Consider the following 25,813-nt stretch of genomic DNA (forward strand, 5'->3'; position numbering starts at 1 on the left):
ATAATTCACCATTACTAGGATTAAAATCTTTGGCAACGTGAGACTTTTGCCCTAAGGTTTGATTGTATTTATTCACATCCCAAGGACTTGGAACAACTTAATGTACCCCTCTTCCCTAATTGCCTTAATCAAATTGAGCTCTGTGAATCAGTTAAGGGACTGAGAGCTATTTTTAAAAGAATTGGCAGTGACCAATTCTGTATTTCTGTATTTTCACTGTGATCTTCCATTGTCTACATGCCAGCCTGCAAGGTAGCCCAACAGGAAGCATGCCTAGGGAACCAATTCTACTTTATTGTAAGGTTACATTAACATAATCTTGCAAGTCGGAAATTAGATTTCACCCCATCACCTTTACAGCTCAAGAAGCTAGGGTGGGGCCCCTCTTTTGCTATGCCCATAGTCCATTTGTGGGCTACGCTGCCTTTTATCCAAACTCTCTCCTAGCTGTGGCTCGCCTCTTTCCCCTATTTTCTAAGGTGAATCCCACATGCTGCTTCCATAATAATTAACATGTACTGCCCACAAATTGTTGGTGTCCTTTGCAGTGTCACTTGGGCACTTCGAAAAAATAATTTTTTTACTGATTAACTCACCAATCTCTCCAATGACTTTGAAATGCACCATCTAATCAGTAACTTTTCAGAGTGAGATGAATAGCGTATAAATGTAATAAATCTATCAATAAATCAACTCTCCACTCTAGAATAACGATCACTTCATCTCCACTTGCATACTATGCAAAAAGGAAATAAATCATCTTTTCTTCATTGGTCCTCTACTAAAAAGGGATCAACATGCACCTGATCAATTTTATCCCAACTCCCTTTATTTAGGCTACTGTGGAGAATAATTGTCATAATCTGAAAGAGTCAAAACAGCTCAGGTCAATCCAGGTTGCATTTAAAGTGGAATCAGTAAGGTGGTGTATGTTTGTACAATTTATGCAAAAAAAAAAAAATCATTGTAAAGTGTTGGTGGTGGTCTCTGCAAAGCTGTCAAACCACTATTCCCCTTAAAGAACCTGTAAACAGAACATCTGAAATTCTGAAGCAAAAGGAAGGAATAATGTCTGCCTATGGAAAAAACAGCCTCCCAAACTCTGCAAGGCTTCAATATTTGCAAACTGAAACATCATTCTTCCTGCAGCTCAGCTAGAAAATAATTGGTTCACTTAATGATGATAATAAAATTCTAAAAATGATTCTGAAGTGTTGCAAAGATTCCTGTTTGGCAATGTTCAAGTGTAAGACTGCATGTATTTTCTGTAAAATATATCTGTTTTAATAACTTAGCTTCGGTAAAGCAACGGGTTCCTTTTCCAATTCTTTCTGTTTGCTTTTTGTAGCAAGAGATCCCAATGGGGCCATCAAACTTTATTGCAAAGGAGCCGATACAGTGATTTTTGAACGGCTGCATCCAAGAAATCCTAACAAACAGGATACCGAAGATGCATTGAATGTAAGTTGGAATATCTTACCAGGATAACTATTAAAACTAGCTACAAACTGAAATTTGTTTCACTATACAGTAGCATTTTTCTGAGATTGAAGTAGAAAGGCATCTGAGAGTGAAATGGATGGTATTTAAATGTGATGAATTTGATAAATAAAATAAACAAACAGCTGCAATACTAAAAGTCAGGCTCCTGAAGACAATGGATTTTTCTTGTACCAATATGAAATTGCACTGTTTTGATAAGCTTCTTGTTCTTATTTTTTAATGTAGTTGTTAGTATCGATTTTATATCATAGGTCCAGACTAAACATCATTAATATACTTTTTAATTTTTCATAGTTGATTTGCCTGTATGTGCCTCCATTTTTTCCCTTTAGAAGGCATCTAGTATTAATACAAATGAAAATGTCTGACTTTCTTACTCATCTCATGGTTTGACTTCTGTAATGCCTTCTGTCTAGGAGTGCCCTTAATCTAGAAGCTTCAGCTGGTCCAGGATGCAGTGACACAAGCAGTAATAGATAGTGCCTTGGTATGCCATTTTAACAAACAGCATCACTGTTTGGTTTGGTGGCAGCAATGCCTCAGATAGAAAGTCCATACAGAGAGTGGTAAAGACAACCAAGAAGACTATAGGAAGTTCACCTCCCATTATTCAGGATACTACTTATAAACACTATGTGCTTAGAGCTCAGAGCATTGTCAGAGACCCCACACACCCACTTTACAGTCTGTTTCTGTTTCTCCTATGTGGGGGGAAGCTTTGAAATATTTCTAGCAGGACTACCAGATTCTGTAACAGCTTTATAAACTTTTTCTTACCATGTACATTTATACATCCGAACTAGACTGTGTTGTTTCTCTGTGTCAAATAATATATGTGGATATATGGCTAAATGCATTATTATTTATTTATTTATTCATATTTTTGTCATGTTTATGTAGTGTATATTGGTGACCCTTTTGTGCAACGAGATTTCATTTTAAAGTATGCCAATTAGTATACATTCAAAGTTATTCTAAGTTCTAAATCTAAAACCTTTGCTTCAAATTCACACAGATTGTCAGTTTGCTTCTGAGTACAATTCAAGGTCCTAGAGTCTAGACTTTTTAATTGTAGATATTTTCTCCTGTCTTTATTATTTTTATAAAAAAACTCAGGATGGTGAACATATTTAATACTTCTTCCTCCCCCTGTTTTCCTGACAACAACAACCCTGTGAGTTGCGTTGGCTTGAGAGAGAGAGCAACTGGCCAGCCAGCTTTTATGCCTAAGGCAGGACTAGAACTCACAATCTCCTGATTTCTAGCCTGGTACCTTAGCCACTAGAGTTTAAGTAAATCACCATGGTCACTAAATGAATCCATGGCATTTAATGATCCCATCGTCCACAATGTGTGTTTTTCCCGGAAACTGGAAATAAATGCCCCTTTTCACAAAAAAACTTTCATAAACAATGGTCACGTGATCACAGGATGCTGCATACAGTCATAAATGCAAGCCAAAATGCAATCACATGACTGGGGGCAACCATCAGAACTTCAAAATCCAGGTCGAATTGTAATGTTGAATGATTGTTAAGTGACCAGTCTTAAATCAAGGATTATCTGTATATACAGTTCTTCATTTTGATTGTTGTGACCTGCCAAAGGCGTTAAGAGTTGAGTAGCATATAAGTTTGATAAATAATAATGATGATGATTAGAATGAATGAAGATTTTTACCTTTCATCCCCAAAGAGAGTAAGTTCAGATCAGAAACAAATACGTTCTTTCAGCCATTGTTTTTCTCTCTTTGGCAGATCTTTGCAAATGAAACCCTTCGAACATTGTGCCTTTGCTATAAGGAAATTAGCCATTATGAATATGAAGCATGGGAGAAGAAGTTCATGGAAGCTTCTCTGGCCTTAGGAAACCGGGAGGCAGCTCTGGATAGAGTGTATGAAGAAATTGAGCAAAATCTAATTGTAAGTTTGATGGGGACCTGAGATAGGAGGTTTATTCTTTGACCTTCCATTTGACCTTGCAAATGTTTCTTAGGAGGTCTGTCCCACTTATATTTTTTCACCCTGATTTTCCAGTCTACACAATAGTTACAAAAGCACGTATATTCTTTTTATTGCTTTATTATTATTTTGAAAGCATGTGAGTAAAGATAATATAAGTAAAAGAAATATATTAAAAGATGCCCGAGAACAGGAAATAAGGTATGAATAATAAAACACAGGTGTGTAAACAATGGATCCGAGGCATTCATACAAACTAACATATTCCAGTATTAAAGATTATAATTGTCAGGCCCAACCCAATTACAACATAGAACAATTCAGTCAAAGTTCAGTCCTTTGTTTGTTCACAGCATATAGACAGAATCTTGCCAGACAAAATCTTTATTGCTTTTACCCCAGAGATTCTAGGGAGTGGCTATTCCAACTTTCTTCCTCTGCCTCCTATTCAGCTCAGGGCTGGGCTGCCCAGTGGTGGGATTCCACATTTTTTCCTGCCGATTCTATGACAACATGCTTTGCCTGCGTATGCAGCACTTAAAAACCACCCTCTGTATCAGCACTAGTCAGGTGAACTGTTTTTAGCTCAGCTGAGGCATAGCAATCTGCTCTGCCAAGTGAATCAGCTGAGCTAAAAAACAAGTATAGGACAGGAAAGGGCGGGTGCAAGTGGGTGAAGCCAGCTAGAGGTGGTATTTGCTGGTTCTCCGAACTACTCAAAATTTCCGCTACCGGTATGCCAGAACTGGTCCGAACTAGCTGAATATCGCCTCTGGTGCTGCCTCTTTTCTTAACCTCTCCTTGAAATGTGCTCCTTCATCCTTTCTGGAAAACGGCCACCACTTCACTACTGGCCCATTACACTATCTTCCCCTTTGTAGACACAATACATCATAATAATATTGTAGAATATTTCATATTCTTTCTCTGTAAAAAAAAAACCCTTCATTTTTATGACCCTCTAATCCCTTAATTTGAGGTAGAGTTGGGGTGAATGGGTGGAGCTGAGCGTTTACTAGCTGGACGCCCTTCCTGATGCCACGCAGAGTTCGTAGCAGATATTTTTTTTCTTTGTGTCTTAGGAGAGAGAAACATCTGCTGCTACCTACTCTCAACCTTCATACAAAATCCAGATATCCCATTCGGGTTTATACATGTTTAATCACTGATGCAACTATAAACTATAAGCAGTATGTTAAACAAATACTGGAAGTATAGATCAAATTAAGATATAACTCTTTAATAATAAATTCAAAGGTTGGATGTGGAACAAATCCAGAGTTCGCCTTATGCCCCTAAAATAGTTTCCAATAAATTTACATATTTTCATTGAGGAGTTTTATCCTTCTAGCTAAAGCAACTTTCCCCAACGTGTTTCCTCTAGTAAGTTCTCAGCTTGCATAGATGAATTCTAAGGACTTTGGGTGATATACTCTAACATATTTGAGTGGGAGGGAAACCTGACCTAGAAAAAAATGTATAAATGTAATGTAAAACCTGAGCTCTAAGACTACCAACTATGGCCATACAGAGGCTGCAGCCCAGAAAGGAAAACAAATGCAAGTGAGATGTTGATTGTCCTTTAGCTCCTCCACTTTTTGGTAGTGAAGGTTAGAGGTAGCGTCATATTTAGGATGTCAAACTAGGAATTAGAGAAACCTGGATTCAGATCCTCATGTAAACATGAAGGTCATTTGATGTTGCTAAGATAGCTGCTGTGTCTTTCTCTCGGGGTAACCTTACTCATGGGATTGTAATCAGATAGTGTTTGCTTGGCATAAAAGAAGAATGTAACATAGGAAGAAAAATCCAGTCCGGTTCCAAGACAGAAGAAAGATGCTGGAAATAAAATGGAGGCTGGCTGGTTGGAAAGAAAGTGTCTGTTTATTTGGTTGCCAGAAATTTCAGTGACAGAAGCACATTTATAGGGTAGCTGACCAAATGGCTGAGTGAATGGATGGATCTTTATACGGTTCAGATTGAGATGCTCCAGGAAGTTGTGCAATGTAGTGAGCCTTGTGTCTTTTGCTTTTCTAATGGTGGTGGTTTAATCCTGTTAAGTCCTAGAGCTCATGTCCTGTTCTGAGAATGTGGGTGGGGGATGTAGATTTTAGGAGTCTGTTTTTCTACTTGGAATCCCTTCTGGGGGAGCTGGGCTGGAGGTGTTTTTGTTTATGAATAGGCTGGCCTGGATTTCTTAATGGGCACAAAATATCCATCTCTAAAAACTTCAGGCATCTGCTGGGGGCTGGTTTATTATGCAGAAAGACTGGGGCTGCTTTCTGCCTTTAAGAATGCGTCCCGCCATTTCTCCTTTAAGGAAATATTCTATCCTGCCTCTCATAATATTAAGAATAAAGAATATTTTAATTGGGGGGCGGGGGGACTTCCTAGCAGGGTGTAATGGTGACTATTTTGGTCCTGGATTAGGAGCCCTGGTGGCACAGTGGTTAGAATGCAGCATTACATGCAAACTCTGCCCACAGGCTGGAGTTCAATCCTGACAGGGTTCAAGGTTGACTCAGCCTTTCCCCAAACCCCAAAAACTTTAACTTTAGACTGTCTACTATTGACCTCACCCCTTTCCTAAGAGGTCTGTAGGGGGTGTGCATAAGCTCACCAACGTGCCTACCGTCCCTGTCCTATTGTTTCTTTCTTTTTAAAAAAAATTTCTTATATGTATCCATGTATTCATAACTATGTTTTTTTATACCTATTATCTTGTAAGCAATTGACAATAAATAAATAAATAAATAAATAAATAAATAAATAAATAAAATAAAAGGCCTTCCCTCCATCCAAGATCAGTAAAATGAGGATACAGATTGTTGGGGCAATGTGCAAATAATGTTTGTACATTGTAAATTGCCCAAAGAGTCCTATAAAATACCATGGGGTGGTGTAACAGTTTAAATGCTATTGCTAAATTCCTATTAAATAGAGACCTCATTAGGGCCAATCACCTTTCTCTTAATCTATCCTATTTCTGGAGATAAAATTAGAGATACCCCCATGTAAGACAACTTGAGTATTAAAAGATAGGGTGGGATGTAAATAATAACTAAATATTATTGAGGTACACTAACATCCATGGTCATATCCTTCAGTTCGTAGTTTATCTCATGGAATATTAGGATAGCCAATTTTAATATTTTGACAGTTTGTGTGAATGATAAACCATTAATAGCTGAAAGGTACTTACTGTATCCATGTTAAATAAACCTCATCCTTTCTTAATCTGCAGCTTCTAGGTGCCACAGCAATAGAAGACAAGTTACAAGATGGGGTGCCAGAAACCATCTCCAAATTGTCAAAAGCAGATATTAAGATCTGGGTTTTGACAGGTGACAAAAAAGGTAATTTGTATAATCAGTTGCTGCTTATTTTCACCAAGGTAAATTATCCATGGGCAGCAAATAATTCTAACATTTATTTCTTTTTAATTGATGACTGGATATATTCACCTGCATGCATGGGAAAAAAATGAGAAAACAAACTGTGACTTGGCATTTTCCCCTTACAGAAACTGCGGAAAATATTGGTTATTCCTGTGAACTCTTAACAGATGAAACTAATATCCACTACGGAGAAGACATCAGGTAAATCCATTTTAATGCAAGAGATTACATTAAAAGCTATCTAAATGTTTTGGATTTGATTCTAATAAGTACTTTGGATTCCCCAGGGTGCAATCCTCTGCATTAGCTGCCAATGTGCAACAACTTTGCGAAGTGACAGATGCGTTCTGTATCTTTGTATCTCTAAATATGCTCAGAGAATTACAAGCCAAAGTGACCAGGGGCTGGTTAGATGAGACTAATGGCTAGTTGAACATTCTCTGAGTTGAGAGAATCACTCTGATGAATGTTGGTATGGAACATTTAATTTGGTGTTTTGCCAAGTGTCAGAGCAGTAATCAGGTACCCAGGTAATTGGTTCTTTTGGATCCAGAGACAATAAGCGCACCAGTAAATAAAGGGATTTTAAGTTTTATTATTAGCTAAAGCAAATAGATTTAAAAGCATAACGTGAAAAGTATGCAAAAGTATGCAAGTCTAAGATGACTTACAAGCTACCAGGAACTACTTAAGGACAGTAGCAGAAATACCCCAAGGGTGACCAGTCTCCACAGTATCTAATGCTAGATTCTGTGCATAAGCACCCCACAAACAACAACAACCCCATGGTTTTTATCAAAACCTGGCATCAGGACTTCATGACCCTAATATATAAAATGAGCGCAAACTCACACTCTACTAGCTGATGATGTTACCTAGTTTGGTAATGAAACATCTGCAAGAAAACAGACAACCTCAGAGAGCATCAAGGACCCCACAGTTCAACCTACAATTATACTCCTCTAACAGTAAGAAAAAAATTGTTATGTGATGATTCCTCCCTCTTTCTTTCCCTTATTAAGAAAACAAGCAGATTAGCTCAAAGTGAGCTCTAAACTTCTAGACATTTCTTAATTCCTCCTGCTTTCCTTTATTAAGTAAACAAGAGTAAAAGAAAACAAGCTGATTAGTTCAAAGTGAACATTAAACTTCTAGTCTTGTCTTAATATGAAGGAGAAATCACAACTAAACACGAAATAACAATGGTCTTTCTCGTCACTGTAATTGGGCAAAGAGTCTCCAGGCCTAGCTGTTGAAGTAATTCCCCATTAGGAGAATGAGCGCATACAGGGAGACATATTGAGAGAAGTGTTTGAATAATACACACACAGCACACAGGTACACTGTACAGTAAATGTAGGTTTTACTTCCAGAAAGTTTAAGTAAAGTTCAAAATAGGCAGTCCAAAGTCATTCACAGGTAAGATCAGTCAGTTTTTAGTCCAGGATTAATCCAATAACAAAATCCAGTTTCAAAAACAGTTCAGTAACAGACTTACATCAAATCCATGAATATCAGTCAATTAGGAGGAACGGAAATACTCTCCAACAGAAGGAAAAAGAGACTCACTGAGATACACTCTCTTCTGAGACTAAGACTAAGACAACCCAGGTTTCTGGCTCCATCTTATGGCCATTTGAGAAACCTCACACAATTACAGTTTTGCATTTTCTTAAAGATACAGTATTAAAATGTCTATCCTGGTTTATATATTTCCAAACCAAATAGCTGTTAGGTGACTTATATCCCTAACACTAGCCATATATCTAATTAAGTGATATTGTGGCAATTGTACAATCTTCATTTACATACTGTTGTTGTTGTTAGTCTTGAAGTCATGTCCGACCCATCACGACCCCATGGACAACATCCCTCCAGGCCTTCCTGTCTTTTACCCTCCTCCGGAGTCCATTTAAGCTCACACCTAATGCTTCAGTGACTCCATCCAGCCACCTCATTCTCTGTCATTCCCCTTCTTCTTTTGCCCTCAATCATTCCCAGCATTAAGCTCTTCTCCAGTGAGTCCTTCCTTCTTGTTAGGTGGGCCCAGAATTGTTGTCAAAATGAGATACTATAAATATCTTAGTTGTGTTTTGTAGTGCTGACTGTGTTTGGGATCGAACAAGATTGCAATGCATTCTTGTGTATTGAAGCCACTTTAATTGACAATGAAAACATGGTAGCCTATCTTCTTTGGCAAGTTAGAGCAGTACCAGAATAATATATGAGGTTCTTTTCCTACTTTCCATGGCAGATATACTTTTCAAAGTCTTAAAGAAGAAGTTGCTCATATATTGTGGGATGAAAAAGAGGACAGGTAGAATTATCACCTCTCTATTGCTGTTCCTCTGAATCAACTCAACTGTTCATTGTTGATAGGAACCAAAGAAGGTGTGCTGTTTCTGGAAGTTCTTGTTTGGGTGGATAACTTTTTATGATGAAATCCAGAGATTACACAATTAAGCAATTTACTCACCTTGTAACTATCGAAATAGAATAGGGTTCTAGCAAAGCAGAGTGCCCTCTGAAATACATTGCACACCTTAAACTGCAAAAAACCATCTGCTAAATCCTCATGATTGAGGGTTTTTAAAGACATACTTGGTTCTGTTTTCAGTCACGATGACTTGATGTTTTTTTACATGATGGATTTCTAAAAACATGTTTCCCCTTACCACATTTCCTTAGCGCTCTTTTGCAAACAAGGCTGGAAAACCAGAGGAACCTAAGTGGAGCATATGACAAATCTTCCAATACAGCCAATGAACCCTTTTTCACAGAAGGCAAAAACCAAGCATTAATTATCACTGGATCATGGCTGGTAAGTAGGAGTCATGGTGTCACAGTGGTTAGAATGCAGTACTGCAGTCTACTTCTACGGACTGCCAGCTGCCTGCAATTTGGCAGTTCAATTCTCATCAGGCTCAAGGTTGATTCAGATTTCCATCCTTCCGAGGTCGGTAAAATGAGGACCCAGATTGTTGGGGGCAATAAGCTGGCTCTATAAGCGTCTTAGAGAGGTCTGTAAAAAAAACCTGTAAAGCAGTATATAAGTCAAAGTGCTATTGCTATTGCTAAGTTCTGGGTTCTTACACCTGCTACTTGGGGGTAGTAATGGAAAAAGAAAAAGTTTTGAAACTTGTTACCATCAAGATGTGCTGAGTGTTGATCATTTTGGGAAATGGGGGATTTTAAGAACTGTAATTCATCTGGAGAACATCAGAAAAGTTTTAAAAGAAAGAATTAATGTGATTATTAGGTCAAATATTGTTTTGGTTCCAATCTCATGATCTCTTGAAGTCAGTTTTGCTTATTTTTAAAGACCATTTTTACTAATAACAGACATCTGTCCTTTTGCTACGATTAATTATTTTTCATGCCTTTGCATCATGTGTTCCTCTGAGTGAGATGGGCATTAAGAAATATGATGTCTCCATCTCCATCCATCCATCCATCCATCCATCCCTGTCTGTCTGTCTGTCTGTCTATCTACCTACACATTTATAGAGATGAATCTTTTTTTGCAGAATGAAATTCTTCTGGAGAAGAAAACGAGGAAGAAGAAGCTCCTGAAACTGAAATTTCCCAAAACAGTGGAAGAGAAGCAAAGGCATAAGGAGACAAAGCGAAGGATAGACTTGTGCAAAGAGCAACAGCAACGAAACTTTGTGGATTTAGCCTGCGAGTGCAATGCTGTGATTTGCTGCCGAGTTACCCCCAAACAGAAAGCCATGGTGGTCGACCTGGTAAAGAGATACAAGAAAGCCATAACCTTGGCTATTGGAGATGGTGCTAATGATGTGAATATGATTAAAAGTAAGTCAGGGGTAACATTTTCTTGTTGTTGTGGGTTTGTTGCATATAGCTGAGTTCTGTTTTCCGAAGAAGGTAGGAAGATTTCAATGCATCTTCACACTGAATCAAGGAACACAGAAGGTAGAATCATAGAGCTGGAGAACATATTGGAGATCTCCTAGTTCAACCCCCTGCTCAAGGCAGTAGACCTTATACCAGAGGTCTCCAACCTTGGCAACTTTAAGACTTGTGGACTTCAACTCCCAGAATTCTCCAGCCAGCATAGCTGGGAGTTGAAGTCCACAAGTCTTAAAGTTGCCAAGGTTGGAGACCTCTGCCTTATACCATCCCAGTCTAAGGGTTGCCCAGTCTATTTTTGAAAACCTCCAGTGATTGAGCAAGCTAATCCATTAATTAATTCTTCTCACTGCCAGAAAACTTTTCCTTACTTTTAGTTGGTTCCAGGGGTGGGATTCAATTTTTTTAACAACTGGTCCTGCGGGCGTGGCTAGGTGGGCATGACTAGATGAGCATGGCCATGTGACTGGGTGGGCGTGGCTTCTTCTTCTTTTGGCAAACAACCCCCCCCCCATTTTTGGGGCCTTCTGGGCCTCAGGAAAGCCTCTTGGGGGCATTTTTGCTCCCTGGGGCCCAGGAAGGCAAAAAAAAAACGGAGCCTGGGGGGGCATGTAGCACTCCCCATGCTCTGTTTTGGGGCCTTCTGGGCCTCAGGGAAGTCTCCTGGGCAAAGCAGTAAGACAGCGAGGGGAATCCCGGCACAACTGATCATAGGAACAGCTGATCGTCGGGAGCGGGAAAAATAAATACCTTAAGGAGTGACTGGGTGGGGAAGAACGCAGTCAACAATGTCGGGCATGTGCATGATGTCGCGCATGTGTGATAAGGACTTACTGGGTGGGGAGGGGAGGGGCAGCTGGCCAGCCAGGGGTATGATTTGCCCATTCTCCGAACTGTGCAGAATCATAACAACCGGTTCTATAGAACCTGTCCCAACCAATAGAATCCCACCCTTGGTTGGATCTCTTAATGACTCTTCTAATGCATCATTGTCTGTTTCAGTCTGGGTATCTAACATTGCTGGGCACAGTTATTAGATTCTACCTTATCCATGAAACCTTCTGGAGGCACTCAATTATGCTTCTATACTGCACAAGATTATACAACAAAGTTCAGACAAGCTTTTCAGTATTCTTTTGAGTTTTCATAGAAGACAGAGGGAGTTTTTGTTTGCCCCAAAATACATCTTGAAAGAGAAGAACATCAATAGATGGAACCTCTGACCTGTTTGTCAAGGTCTAGTCCCTTTCTCAAGGCTGAGACAGACACAAAAGATAGAGGCAGATTGCCCTTAAGCAAAGCCTTTGAGTGTCAGGTGAGGAGGACTTGCACATCAAATCTGACTCGTGACTACCTATAGGAATTATACTGGCACTTTCAGTTTCTTAGGGCAGGAATTCAGCAGCTAACAGTTCCTTGTTCAGAGGCTGGGAAATACAACACCGTCTGTGAAATTGTTGGGATAACACTGTAATGAAACCACTGTGGGTATAAGAACATCCTCAACTTTGTCTACACTTCACATCGCTTCACCCTAGTATGCAGTAAAGATTCTTATGTAGCCAGGCTGTGTTGAGTATCTTGATAGCTTCTGCCAAGGTATTTGGCACTTCTGCTCCTTGACAAACAGGCTGATGCAATAAATAAATACACTGTTTGGTTCATTGCTTCTGTTGAAATATCTTTCTATATTCTAAATATAATAAACCCTAAATTTAATGGATCTGGGTTTAACAGAATGGGGTTTAATGAAAAACAGTCTGCTGGATCCAGGATTTGTCTAAATGTAAGGCAATAATGGACTTGCCCTATTGTTTAATGAACTATTCCAACCAACATTCACAGCTTCCCTCAAAACTGAGGGCAAGGCAAGAAGCAATGGGTGGAAACTAATTAAGGAGAGAAGCAGTTTAGAACTAAGGAGACATTTCCTGACAGAACAATTAATCAGTGAAACAACTTGCCTCCAGAGGTTGTGAATGCTCCAACACTGGAAGTTTTTAAAAAGATTTGTCTGAAGTAGTGTAAGGTTTCCTGCTTAGGCAAGGGGTTGGACTAGAAGACCTCCAAGGTCCCTTCCAACTCTGTTATTGTATTCTATTCAAAATAGATATGCACTGCTATCATAAAGTAGGTTTTCTCCTAGACAAATGTTTTTGGAGGCTCAAAGAAACCATTCCCATTTTAACTGAGATTTGGCTTGGCTCTTAATATTAGCCTGTTAAAGTTAAAGTTTGCTATAACATTTCTTTACATAGATCTTTGTTGAAGCACTGGTATTTCATTCCCCTAGGTTTGTGAAAAACAACCCCAGCCCCCTGTTTATCTCAGACTTGGCAGTAAAGCCAAGCCAAACTTGGAAGAAAAGTTATACCTTTTACGTCACTAGAAAAAAAAAAAGACTTTAAAAAGAGTTTCTTCAAGGCTTTTTCATCTCAGGAAAAAAACAACCCATCAGCAGTTTTAGGGTGGAAATTTCTAAAGAGAAAAGTTGAGAGGTTTCTGAGACTAAGTTTTTCCTTACCATTGTCCCCTGGTCTCTGTACCTTAGCATTTCAGTTGCTCTAGTCTCCCTTTCACCATTGAATTCATAATTCTCCCCCGAAACTGCCAATTCTCTGATTTGCCAAAACAAAAATTAAGAGCCAATCTTGCCAACTAATTTGTGAAAGCAGAAAAAAATATTTTAAAAGCGTGCAACATTTTCTTTTTAAACATAAGCTGAATTTGAAGCTTAAATATCAAATTGGAATCAGAGTTGAAGCAGGACATCTTTAACTCTTATTCCATACAGTCTTATATGGAAATACCTAATAATTTGGGACCTCTCTGATTGATTGACACTGTCATTACCTTAAGCAGGGAACATTCAATGTGGCATGGATACAGTTAAGGCTTAGTCCATACTAAATTGACTTTATATGGTTTTTTAAAATCTTTGATTGAGAACCGCCCAGAGTTGGCTGAAAGATGAGCGGCTATACAAATGTTTTAAAATAAATAATATAATGAAATTGAATTGAAACAAAATGAAATAAAACTTCTCTAAAAACTGAAATACTTGATTGACCAAAGAAAACCCAGATGGCTGCTGAAGATCAGTATCTTTGAGCCTGTCTGATGAAACTAGTTTTAATTATGTTTTCTTACATCATGCATTATTTTTTTTGCCTTATTATTTCTTACTCCCCTTTTCCATGTTACATAAAATCATTTCCAAGAAAAGGCATGAATGTGTTTGTATGCATATCTCAAACTTTATTCTCATGATAGTAATGGTTTTATGCAAACTATTACTGTTGTATTTTATTTAATTCCTCAGCCTACACATTCTTTGCATTCTGTGCTTTCATTCTTTTTGTCTGTTTCTGAATTTCATATTATATTACACAATAAAGTTTTGTTAAAATTTTAATAATGGAAAGCTTTTTAAAAATAACTCGTGCTACTTGCATTCCTGAAATGCGCTTAAAAAAAAAATCACTCTACAGTTTTGGGAAAACACAGAGATGGCCCAGATAAAAATAATAATGAAGGCTACATGACATATTACACAAAACTAGGAATTATTTTGTTTTTGTTCCATAACATTTCTTGAAACATTTATTCATTACATATTTTTCAAAAATAAATTACCCAATAGCTGATTGCAATAAATGAGCTAGCTGAATGGTGTGTATTTTTTATTGTTATTCCAGCTGCCCACATTGGTGTTGGGATAAGTGGTCAAGAAGGGATGCAAGCCGTCATGTCCAGTGACTACTCTTTTGGACAGTTCAGATATCTCCAGAGGCTGTTGCTGGTTCATGGACGATGGTCTTACATTAGAATGTGCAAATTCCTTCGGTATTTCTTCTATAAAAACTTTGCTTTTACATTAGTGCACTTCTGGTACTCCTTCTTCAATGGCTATTCTGCTCAGGTAAAGGATCAGGAAAACTTGGGAAACTTTTGCAGCAATCAATATTTACTAATATTTATGAATTTATATGTTTCTGTTGATTTGTGCAATGAAAAAGGATTGGAATGCGTTCGGATAGATGTTCAAGGAGAGTTAGCCTTCACTTTACTTAACTTGTTCAGAGACTGTTCAAAGTTATGATAGGGATGAACAAGGGGTCCTTGAAGTTCTAGCTGCCATAGCATTTGACTTGATAATTTAGCATGCTCATCCCTTCTATCTTATGGAATTTTCTTCCCCCTGAAATTACCTCCACCCCTTTTGATATTGGGGGAGTCCCTCAAGATCTGGTTATGTCATCAGGCCTTGGGCTTCCAGAGAAGACATGCTTAGATAAAAGTCTGTAGAGATTCTCAGTCATCCAAGTTATGGTTGTCCCAAAGGTGCTTTTTCAGGGGGCAAGTGGATTTTCTTGTTTTTTCCTTTTGAAGACATTTTACTTCTCATCCAAGAAGCTTCTTCAGCTCTGTCTGGATGGGGGGGAATGGAAGGATTTATACTCCTTGCAGCTGGTCATTTGCATCCTTTCAATGACCCTCTAAAGAATGCAAATGACCAGCTGTCTGCAAGGAATATAATCCTTTCATTCTCCACCATCCTGTCAGAGTTAAAGAAGCTTCTTAGATGAGAAGCAAAATGTCTTCAAAAGAAAAAACAAGGAAGTCCAGTTGCCTCCTGGAAAAGCACCTCTGGGACATGCTTAGATAGCTTCATTGTTGAGCTGACCATTCTTATTTATTTAAGAAAATTTATATGGCCACTCCCTTGCTCTCTGGGTGGCTTACAAAAATAAAAACCCAGTATACAAATAATAATTTTTTAAAAACCAATACACTCCCTCCCTGGTGACAACAATCCAACAAGCCACTTGATTGGCTCCATCTCATTCTGGGTTCCCCTCTTTGTATATTCCTTTTGATAATATTTACTTTTTAGCATGTATTTTTACATTATTTTAAATTTGTTGTTTTATTCAATTGCTGCTTGTTGCCAAAGTTGCTTGTTCTGATATGGATTAAGTTTATTTAAATACAACTTAAATAAATGTTTTTAAAGGTGTAACATATTTTCTTTGCAATTACAGACAGTGTACGAGGATTGGTTTATCACACTATACAATGTATTATATTCCAGTCTACCAGTTCTTCTCGTTGGATTACTTGATCAGGTTTGTTTGAACAATGAACTAAAAATTTATCCTTAAAAGTTGGTCATTGCTTCTCTGTGCGATGCAACCATGGCCTCTGAAATTTCTGTTGAGTAAATTCACACAGTACAATAAGCCATGATATGGGTTTTTTGGTTTTGTCTTAGTGCATTACAGCCACTATGTCAAGCTTATCCATTCCATTGCAAACCATTTCCAAGTGTTTGGCACTGTATTGCATTAATGTTGGACAAATAGTGCCATCATGTGGCTGCTTTATTAATGTCACACCTTTGAACCTGTTATTTGCCTATGAAGTACCCTTGATATCATTAGAATCCTTCGTAGGAAATCTAGCAGTTGCTAATGCTAATTCCCTGAAAGAACAGATTAAAACATAAACTCATCACTTGCCAAATATGGTGTGGAAATTAACACTTTTCTTGTATTGGTTCAGTCTGAGAGTAGGGAGTCTTCAATTAGTGACTGACTTGTTTATCAGATAATAGAGCTGGAAAAAAGACCTTCTATTCAACCCCTTATACCATTCTGGACAAATGGCTGTCCAATCTCTTCTTAAAATCCTCCAGTGACAGAGCACCATAACTTCTGAAGGCGAGCCGTTTCACTGATGAATTGTTCTCACTGTTAGGAAATTTCTCCTTCATTTTAGGTTGCTTCTCTCCTTCATTAGTTTCCATCCGTTGCTTCTTTGTGGCAGCCCCTCAGCTATTGAAACACCGCTATCATATCGCTCCTGGTCCTTCTTTTCACTAGATTAGACATACCTTTACATGTTGTGTACTTATGTGATGACTCAGAGTGTGAGTGGACCCATACTAAGTATTGAGCATGTCACTGGTCCCTTCGGAACACTTTTTGTGTTGATTTGGACATCCAAAGGGAGAAGGGCCTGTGCATGAACATTGCAAAGTGGAGCTTGGGTTCTCTTTTTTTTTTCTATAAAATGGGTAGGCAGAAGGCTTTAATAAGTCTTATCCGGAAGTTAACGTGCAACTTCTCAAAGAACAGAAAGGTGAATCTAGCTTCTTTTTAACATTTTCTGCAGATATTTTGCATTGCCAATTCATTTTTGCCCACTGACACATTAGCTAAAAGGTTGCTGTTTTCTTATTGCATGTGATGTTGTACATCTGTTGTGGGGAAGTATAAGGTGATCAATGATTTTCAAGCAAAACCACAATGGATTGTCATTTGTCTCGCTTCTTTCAATTCAGGATGTGAGTGATAAACTGAGCATACGGTTTCCTAACTTGTACGTCTTGGGACAAAAAGACTTGCTTTTTAACTACAAGAAGTTCTTCTTAAGCCTGCTGCATGGCGTTATAACATCACTGATCATTTTCTTCATACCGTACGGTGCTTACCTACAAACCATGGGACAGGATGGAGAAGCTCCTTCTGATTACCAGTCATTTGCGATCACTGCCTCATCTTCTCTTATATTTGCAGTTAATTTTCAGGCAAGTCAACCAGCCTTCGTTGTTCCAAAGAGACAGTCTTTGACTTATGACCATGAATTTAGCAAGCATTCAAAGTTATGACGATGCTGGGGGGAAAAGTGACTTATATGAGCAGTTCTTGCATCTACAACCATCACAATATCCCACGATCACCCACCCCATGATTAAAAATTTCATGTACTTGGCAACCAGCATGCGTTTACAATAGCGGAAGCATCCCAATGATTGCCTTCCAAGTAACAAAGTTAATGGGGGATGCTGGATTCTTTTAACAACTGCATAATTCATTTAATGACCACAGTGATTTGCTTAACAACTGCCACAAAAAGGGTTTGTAAAATTGGGCATGGCTCACTTAATAACCCCCTCCCACTTATGACTGTATGAATGTAACTTTGTTGCTTATATCCTTACAATTTTTTTAATTATTATTTTATTGACTGTTTGCTGGTATGATTTGATAGGCCCTAGCTTATTATTAATGTTTCTTAGTATGATTTATACGTTTTATGTTCCTATATATATGTTTCCTAGTATGATTTATAGCACCCTATGACTACTTCTAAGTGTTATACCTATGATTCTTGATATAAGTATCTTGAGAGCATATGCACCAAGACAAATTCCTTGTGTGTCCAATAACATTAGGCCAATAAAGAATTCTATTCTATTCTATTCTATTCTATTCTATTCTATTCTATTCTATTCTATTCTATTCTACCCTACCCTACCCTACCCTACCCTACCCTACCCTACCCTACTCTTAGCAAAGGAAGCTCTGTTCCCAATTGTGGTCATAACTCAAGGGCTACCTGTCACTCCTTTAAAATGCCAGCTTGGCATTCATGATTCACAGCTGGAGACTTTGTAATTCTTGCTGATGTCTTTACCAAGATACTGTAAGTCTTCCCTTCCCGTCAAACCTGGTAGTTTTTTTTGCCAAAAAAGCTGAAATGCTGACTGGAGGAACTCATTATTGTGGAGAAATGAACTAGAGGCAGTAAAATCAGTAGGAAGGAAAATTTGAGGATCTGTATTTCTCCCTCCTCACGCTGAGATAGAAATTGGACAATAGGTGAATCCAATCGGTTTTCCACATTAAACTTCCGTTCCCCAACCAGTCAGAGCTGAAGAAGCTTCTTGGATGAGAAGCGCAAACCAAAAAGTTCATTTGCCTCTTGAAAAAGCACCTTCGGGACAACCATGACCTGCATGAATGAGGATCCCTATAGACTTTCCATATTAAACATAAAGAGAATTGATTCTACTCCAGAGGCTCCAGGAATTTATATCTTCTTCCCAAATAACACGATGTAATTGGATTAGGACAACAAGTTAATATATCATTCTCTTCTAAACATTAGAAGTTAACGTATATATCAAACTGCCATCACTCATCAAGACTTATACAAGCAAAACCGTTTTGGTAGCTTTCCCACTTTGCTGGCAGATTTTTTTAAAAAAATCTTGTCATCCCCTTTCCTTCTTAATTTCTCATTTTAATCACATCGTCCCTACTTCCTAGGGAGCTGACTGGTCCACAGTTTCAAAAATGCTGCTCTCTCCCATTCTTCCTTCCCTTTATGAATCTCTCATATTTCTGTCTCTTTGCTTGTAGATTGGAATGGATACATCTTACTGGACATTTGTGAATGCCTTCTCAATATTTGGGAGTATCGCACTTTATTTTGGCATCATGTTTGATCTGCACAGTACTGGGATCCACGTCCTCTTTCCTTCCGTGTTTCAGTTTACAGGTTGGTACTGATTTCTTTCTTTCTTTCTTTCTATCTGCAAACAAGTTACTGCCTTAAAATGTCAAAATTGTGTATCCCAGTTGACTTTTTTTCTTTCTTTCTTTCTATCTGCAAACAAGTTACTGCCTTAAAATGTCAAAATTGTGTGTCCCAGTTGATTTTTTTTTTTAAAAAAAGAAAAGCTTAGTAGTGCCTCAAGGTTGGACTGAAAAAGATTGCAAGCTTCAAAAGGGAAGAAATTTAAATGACCCTACCAGGGATGGGATTAAAAATTTTTTACCACCAGTTCTGTGGGTGTGGTGGGCGTAGCATGGCTTGGTGGGCATTGCTTGGTGGGCATGGCAGGGGAAGGATACTGTAAAATCCCCATTCCCTCCCCACCCCACTAACCTGCTTTCCAGCTCCGTTCTCCTGTGCAGGGCAACAAAAGAAGACCCAGCCAATCAGCTGGGACTTGGGAGGCAGAGAATAGATGGGGGCGGGGCCAGTCAGAGGCGGTATTTGCCGGTTCTCTGAACTACTCAAAATTTCCGCTACCGGTTCTCCAGAACCTGTCACAACTGGCGGAATACCACCTCTGGACCCTACACAATATAAAGAATGTAATGAAACTTGGAAGTAATACAGATAGTATTACTCGACTTACAACCACAATTGAACCCAAAATTTATGTTGCTAAGTAAGACATTTGTTAAGTGAGTTTTGCCCCATTTTACGACCTTACTTGCCACAGTTGTTAAGTGAATCCCTGAAGTTGTTAAGTTAGTAACATGGTCGTTAAGTGAATCTGGCTTCCTCATTGATTTTGCTTGTTAGAAGGTTACAAAAGGCAATTACATGACCTCGGAACATTGCAACTGTCATAAATATGAGTCGGTTGCTAAGCACCTGAAGTTTGATCATGTGACTGTAAGGATGCTGCAATGGTGTAATTGAAAAAAGGTCATGTTACTTTTTTTCAGTGCCATTGTAACTTTGGTCACTCAGTCAGAGATGATATTCAGAAGGTTCTGATCAGTTCTGGAGAACCGGTAGTGGAGATTTTGAGTAGTTCGGAGAACCGGCAAATCCCACCTCTAACTGGCCATGCCCCCATCTATTCTCCACCTCCCGAGTCCCAGCTGATCGGCTGGATCTTCTTTTGTTGCCCTGCACAGGAGAACGGAGCTGGAAAGCAGGTTAGTGGGGTGGGGAGAGAATGGGGATTTTGTAGTAACCTTCCCCTGCCATGCACACCAAGCCACGCTCACAGAACCGGGAATAAAAATTTTTGAATCCCACCACTGCACTCAATGAATTGTAGGTTGAAGACGACCTCTATGACAATAATGCTGGATTAAAGTATATTTCACCACTTCATGGGTCTATTATTTGATTTAATGTTTGAACTCATACCTATTTTGTTTTGATTTGGTAGTTAGATTTAATAATCCCATTTTTCCCGCAGGAGCTCAGGCACCTTAGATTTTTATTCCCACTACAACAACCTTGTAGGGTAGACTAGGATGAGAATGAATGGCCCAAAATCACCCAATAAGGTTTCCTGGCGGAGAACTGAGTTGGACCTGGCATTATGCCAGGCATAGTGCCAACTTCTTAACCACTGCCTTTATTTATGAGATTAAATGAGTTTATACTTTTTAAAAAATCAATATGTTTCAATAAAAATAAATAAATAACAATTAAATAAACTCATCGTTTGCACAAACTACAATTTAAGTATGATTCCTGGAAGAAGCCGTATAGCTGGATCATACATTCTATGAAGCCAAACAAATCAAAATGCTAAACCCAAAAGGTATTTTTATTTAGATTATGCATGAACCAACCATTATGTTGAAAGACAACCAGTTTCTGAGCTGCACAAAAACTGTGCATGGAGAACAAGTGCAAAAGAATCAAAAACGTAATATAAAAAGCATATATTCCACTTACGACCGGTCCCTTAGCAACAGTTTGAAGTTATGACGGACCCCAAAAAGGTACTTACCACCCAGATTTGAAGTTCTGATGGCTGTCCCCCTCAATCACATGACTATATTTTGGGCATTTGACCACCATCCAACATTTACGGCTTTTTGCAGCATCTTTCAGTCACATGTAAATTGCTATTTACAATTTGTTTGTTTTTTCAGAAATCTGTATTTAGTTCCCATTTCTGGCACACAAAAACCCCACCCATTGCAGATAATGGGTTTGCTTAACAACTTTGGCATTTACTTTATGGCTATGGTGATTTGCTTAATACTACCACAAAAATGTCCTAAAATTTGGTTGATCAGATAATGAACCACTGAACCAGTGGTACAATTTACGACCGTAATTCTCTGGCCTCAATCATGGTCATAAGTCGAGGACTACCTGTACTTTACAAACAGAAAGGTATCACCTGTGTCACCCCCCCCCCAAAAAAAACCTACAGTAGTCATATCACAATACAAAGTTCTGATGCATTTTTAAAAACAGAGCAACATGGCGTCACTGCAATGGAAGCTCTGCCCTCCTCGCATATATGGGAGTGGATCTCTGTGTGATGGGGCTTTCATCATTTGCTCATGTCCTTGGGATGCCTCTGTTGTTGCACCTTAAAGATTGCTTTTAGGTTTTGTTGGTTTGAAGGAACTGCACATGCATTAGCCACTGTTCAAACACAAATTCAAAAGGAACAAAAACCTTGTAATGCTTTTACAAAATAATTAGCTGTGATAAGTACAAGCCTTGCCAAAAGATAACAGACTAGAAATAATTTGCAATACAAACTCAGGATACTAGATTGTCCACGAAGCTGTAGTTTCAAAACGTCTTTGCCTTCTGCAAAGAAGGTTTGTTTCCCAGCTGGCTTTTTTCTTCTTGAGGGAGGGGTCATTACCTTGCAGCCTTACTCCCAAGTCGCCTGTGCTGTTGTAACTGCTCTTTCCTACAAGCAGCCCTGTGCGCACGTGCACTTGGCTCAGGCTCCTCGGGAACCTCCTCATCACTGCTGCCAGCCCCCACAATCTCTGAAGGCAGCAGTCCACTTCCTAATGGTCCTGGCCCCTCATCTGAGTCCTCGCTCTCCTCAGCCATCGGCACCTGCTGCCGGCTAACCACAACAGCCACCTAATTGTAACTGTCATGTCTCCTTCCCAGGTACCGCTTCAAATGCCCTTCGACAGCCATATATCTGGTTGACCATAATACTGTCTGTCACTCTCTGTTTGCTGCCCATCATTGCCCTCCGGTTCTTGATGATGACCATCTGGCCTACAAAAAGTGAAAAGGTATGTAGGAGATTCTGGTTATTAATCCAAGTTACCAACGAGTTGAAGAAGAGCTGGTTAGGGTTTTTTTTTTTTGTATAATCATGAATCATGAGTTGTGTGTGGTGCGGTGGCCTAGAGGTGGAGCTCTCGCCTCACAATCAGGAGGCTGTGAGTTCGATCCTAGGTAGCGGCAGGTATTTCTCTCTCTGGGCACAATGAGTAAATATCAGCTGCGAACTCTGTGCTGGAGACAGGAAGGGCATCCGGCCAGTAAACACCCAGCTCTGACTCCACCCCGATGCAAGAGATTACAGGGCCATTAAAAGACCAAAAAAATAAATAAATCCTGAGTTGTGATAGTCTTAAAGTGGGTCACCCATATGACCACCCAGTTTTGCAACCTTTTTTTTTTAACGGTCATCAAGCAAACCTATTAATCACTATCTCCCAGTTTTGCCAAAAACCAGAAGTAAACGTTGGTTTGGGGCAAAACCAACATAAAATGCAGTCACGTGGCTCAAAGGGCCATAAATGAGAACTAATTGCTGAGCATTGGAGGGGGTGGCCATCAGAACTGCAGAACTGGTCATAGGTACCCATCATAACTTTGAATGGCTATTAAGGAATTAGTGATAAATTGAGGTCCACCTGTATTTAGAATAATGGGAACAAGCCTGAACTGTGGGACCCTCCATTTGTCTATGACTCCTCCAGCACTTCAGCCATGGGTAGGAGTGCAGGAATTTCCACACCCAAGTTTGATTGAGCATTTGCTATATTGTCTATACTTGAAAATTTATGGCTCCAACAGTCAGTCACAGAGAGGGATTTTTTAAAAAATAAATAAATTCTTTTTTTAAAAAAAATCACTCCTAGTGCTCCAAAAATCCCAGGAGGCTTAGAGGTTGAATCTTCTCTAATAACTGCTACTGAACTTTAATCTGTTCTACAATTGTCTCCTTTAAAGATTCGGAAGAATCGCAAAAAGTACAAGGCCGAAGAGGAGAAGTGGAAGCGAAGGCAGAGCGTTCTCCGTCGTGGGGTAACGGGTCGTCGTTCTGCGTATGCCTTCTCCCACCAGCGAGGTTACGCTGACCTCATCGCTTCTGGGCGTATCATCCGTCGTAGGCGAGCTTCCCTAACAGCAGTTCTGGGCAACAATTTGGCCGAAATTAGGCGAGCTGAAGAAAACAGTTGATGACTTGCCCAATCCCACAGAAAACAGAGGAAGGGTAGCACAAAAAGTTTTATTTTTTTTTACAAAGGACGGTGGCTTCTTTTTCTTTTTTTGAAAAACACGTGCAGGATTATGAAGGGAGTCTAATTATTTTTTCCCCCAATTGCTTTGTTCGGGACTAAAATTGGACAGACCGAATGGCTGAGTATTTTTAATTCTCCGTCCTTGCATAAACATTGCTTTTATTTGGAACTGAGGGATATCCTTATGCCTTGGACTTCAAGCCCAACAATTTTAAGGTGTTTTTAAATAGTAGTGTCTGAGTGCCATTTCATTCCGTTAATTTATTCTACCATCATATCATTCTTCTTTGGCAGCCTAAGAATGATTTTTTTTTGCATTTTTTGTGCATTTTAGAGCATAATGGACTATCCAACAAAGTTGTACTGGTTGATCGGAGCTGCATGCTCTTAGTAATGTTCAGACATTTGGGTAGCGAAAGTTCAACAGGCTTTCGAGTTTGTAATTAAAGGTGTCTTCCCCAGAAGTTCCTTAAGGAAACAATAGCTTGTTATATATTTTCAGGAAAACAACAGCTTTTACTTTGGGCATTGTGGGGGTCTCCCCTCTCTAAACATGTAGCAGCTTTGTAGCAGCAAGAATGAATGTGCCTTTCCAGTAATGTATTTTATACCCGGCCTTTTCACCTTTATTACAAATCTTACTGTATTATTTGTATTGGTTTGAGAAATAAGAAAGACGGAGTCAATCTGTGGAGATTTTCCTTTTGGGTATGTTGGTTGATTTCATCCGTGGGTTGTTCTTGGTGATGGGAAATGGCCACCTAGCCCATTAAACAACAGGAGGTGATTCTTATATAGCACTGTCTTTTATGTTGGAATGAGTTCTGTGAAGGAGTAATATCTGAGCAGCATCATGCTTGAAGATGACAATGTCAATTTCACCACATTTGAAAGAAAGCGCATAATGCATTATTCAACAAAAGTTATACTGGTCAATCAGGGCTGCATGCTTTTAATAATGCTCAGCCATTTGGGCACAGAAAGTTCATGTTCGAAATCAAAAACATCTTCACCAGAGGGAGTGATACGTCTTGGTTTGTGGGAACGAGAGGCACAATTTGAAGCATCCATCACCTGGAGCAAGAGAATACTTTTCATTTAAGATAAATCTACTACATGATTTTTTTTAATAGTAAAGAGGACGATGTTCTTTTTAAAAATGTATTCATCTACACATTTCAATGTGTTGGGACTTAAAAATGGTTTACATTTCAATACTCTTAGTATGCACCAAATGACCCTGTTTCAATATTCACAACTGTTCCTCAGATTTGTGTAGATGGATGAACAGAACTCATCCCTAAGGAACATGGACTTGGCACATTCCTTCATTTTTACTATTGAATGTTGAAAAGTTTACAGCTTTTTGGTAAAAGACAGCAGATTTTATTTTGATTCAAAAATTGATTTTTCTATTCAGAAATGAGGACGAGGTTAGTCTTTATCTTTCAGACGTTTAATCTAAGTGCAATATTTGCAACTTTTAATACATTGATTGTACACGTGTATCTCAATTATAAAATGTAAATATTTTATTTCTTAAAGCATTATGTATATATAAGTAAAGTGCCTTTTAATCTTTTTATCTGGTGTGAAAGGAAGTATTTTCATTGCTTTGAATGTTTTTATTAAAGTGTCCTTGGTATTGTAAGTATGCACACATGTAACATTTGCTGATTTTTATAGAATTGGGGGCAGTAAAAGAGGAATCATCCAGAGGTGGGATACTACCGCTTTGGCCTGGTTCTATAGAACCTGTAGCTGCGAAGAGTAGCTGACACCGAACCGGTTTGGTGTTTGGCCCACCCGCCTGCCTGGGCTCTAGGCTGTCCTTTATTCCCTGCTTTTCCCTCCTCAGCTTCTTTGTGCGGCATAGCTGAGGTTGAAAAAGCAGGAAAAGAGGATTTTCAAACTGAGTGCAGCGCTTGTCAGCTGTCCAGGCGGCACAGCTAATGATTTCTTGCAAACGCTGCACACACGATTGTCCGCAATTGAGAGAACCCGCAAATCACTCCACTGGCTGGCCCCTCCTCTCCCCGCCCACTCACTCCTTACCTGGCACAAGAGCCATCCAACTTGCCTGGTTTGGTAAGTTGCTATTTTTCCTTTTTTTCCCTCCAACCATCAGCTGTTCTGCTCTGCCAGGAGATTTAAATTAGCTAGAAAGCAGGGAATCTTCGGATTTCTTGCTTTCTAGCTAGTCTAAAAGCAGAGCTGAACCTTCCTT

At 39.0% G+C, this 25,813-nt stretch overlaps 1 protein-coding gene across 3 annotated transcripts in view; it reads left to right on the top strand.

Moving 5' to 3' along the window:
• Positions 1 to 25,169, top strand: part of ATP8B1 (ATPase phospholipid transporting 8B1) — a 95,447-nt gene extending 70,278 nt beyond the window's left edge. For all 3 annotated transcript variants that reach the window (XM_026715318.2, XM_087927444.1, XM_087927443.1), the window contains exons 17-28: positions 1,349 to 1,461; positions 3,261 to 3,425; positions 6,709 to 6,820; positions 6,988 to 7,063; positions 9,551 to 9,683; positions 10,390 to 10,678; positions 14,434 to 14,657; positions 15,781 to 15,864; positions 17,082 to 17,327; positions 18,946 to 19,084; positions 22,214 to 22,344; positions 23,294 to 25,169. In XM_026715318.2, the coding sequence (XP_026571103.1) occupies positions 1,349 to 1,461; positions 3,261 to 3,425; positions 6,709 to 6,820; positions 6,988 to 7,063; positions 9,551 to 9,683; positions 10,390 to 10,678; positions 14,434 to 14,657; positions 15,781 to 15,864; positions 17,082 to 17,327; positions 18,946 to 19,084; positions 22,214 to 22,344; positions 23,294 to 23,524 (1,943 nt within the window). In that variant the 3' untranslated portion in view covers positions 23,525 to 25,169. The remainder of the gene's footprint in view (positions 1 to 1,348; positions 1,462 to 3,260; positions 3,426 to 6,708; positions 6,821 to 6,987; positions 7,064 to 9,550; positions 9,684 to 10,389; positions 10,679 to 14,433; positions 14,658 to 15,780; positions 15,865 to 17,081; positions 17,328 to 18,945; positions 19,085 to 22,213; positions 22,345 to 23,293) is intronic.
• The last annotated feature ends 644 nt before the right edge of the window (positions 25,170 to 25,813 follow it).

Source organism: Pseudonaja textilis, chromosome 2, assembly GCF_049901715.1.
Source record: "Pseudonaja textilis isolate UNSWEBS1 chromosome 2, rPseTex1.2, whole genome shotgun sequence".
Taxonomy (NCBI): domain Eukaryota; kingdom Metazoa; phylum Chordata; class Lepidosauria; order Squamata; family Elapidae; genus Pseudonaja; species Pseudonaja textilis.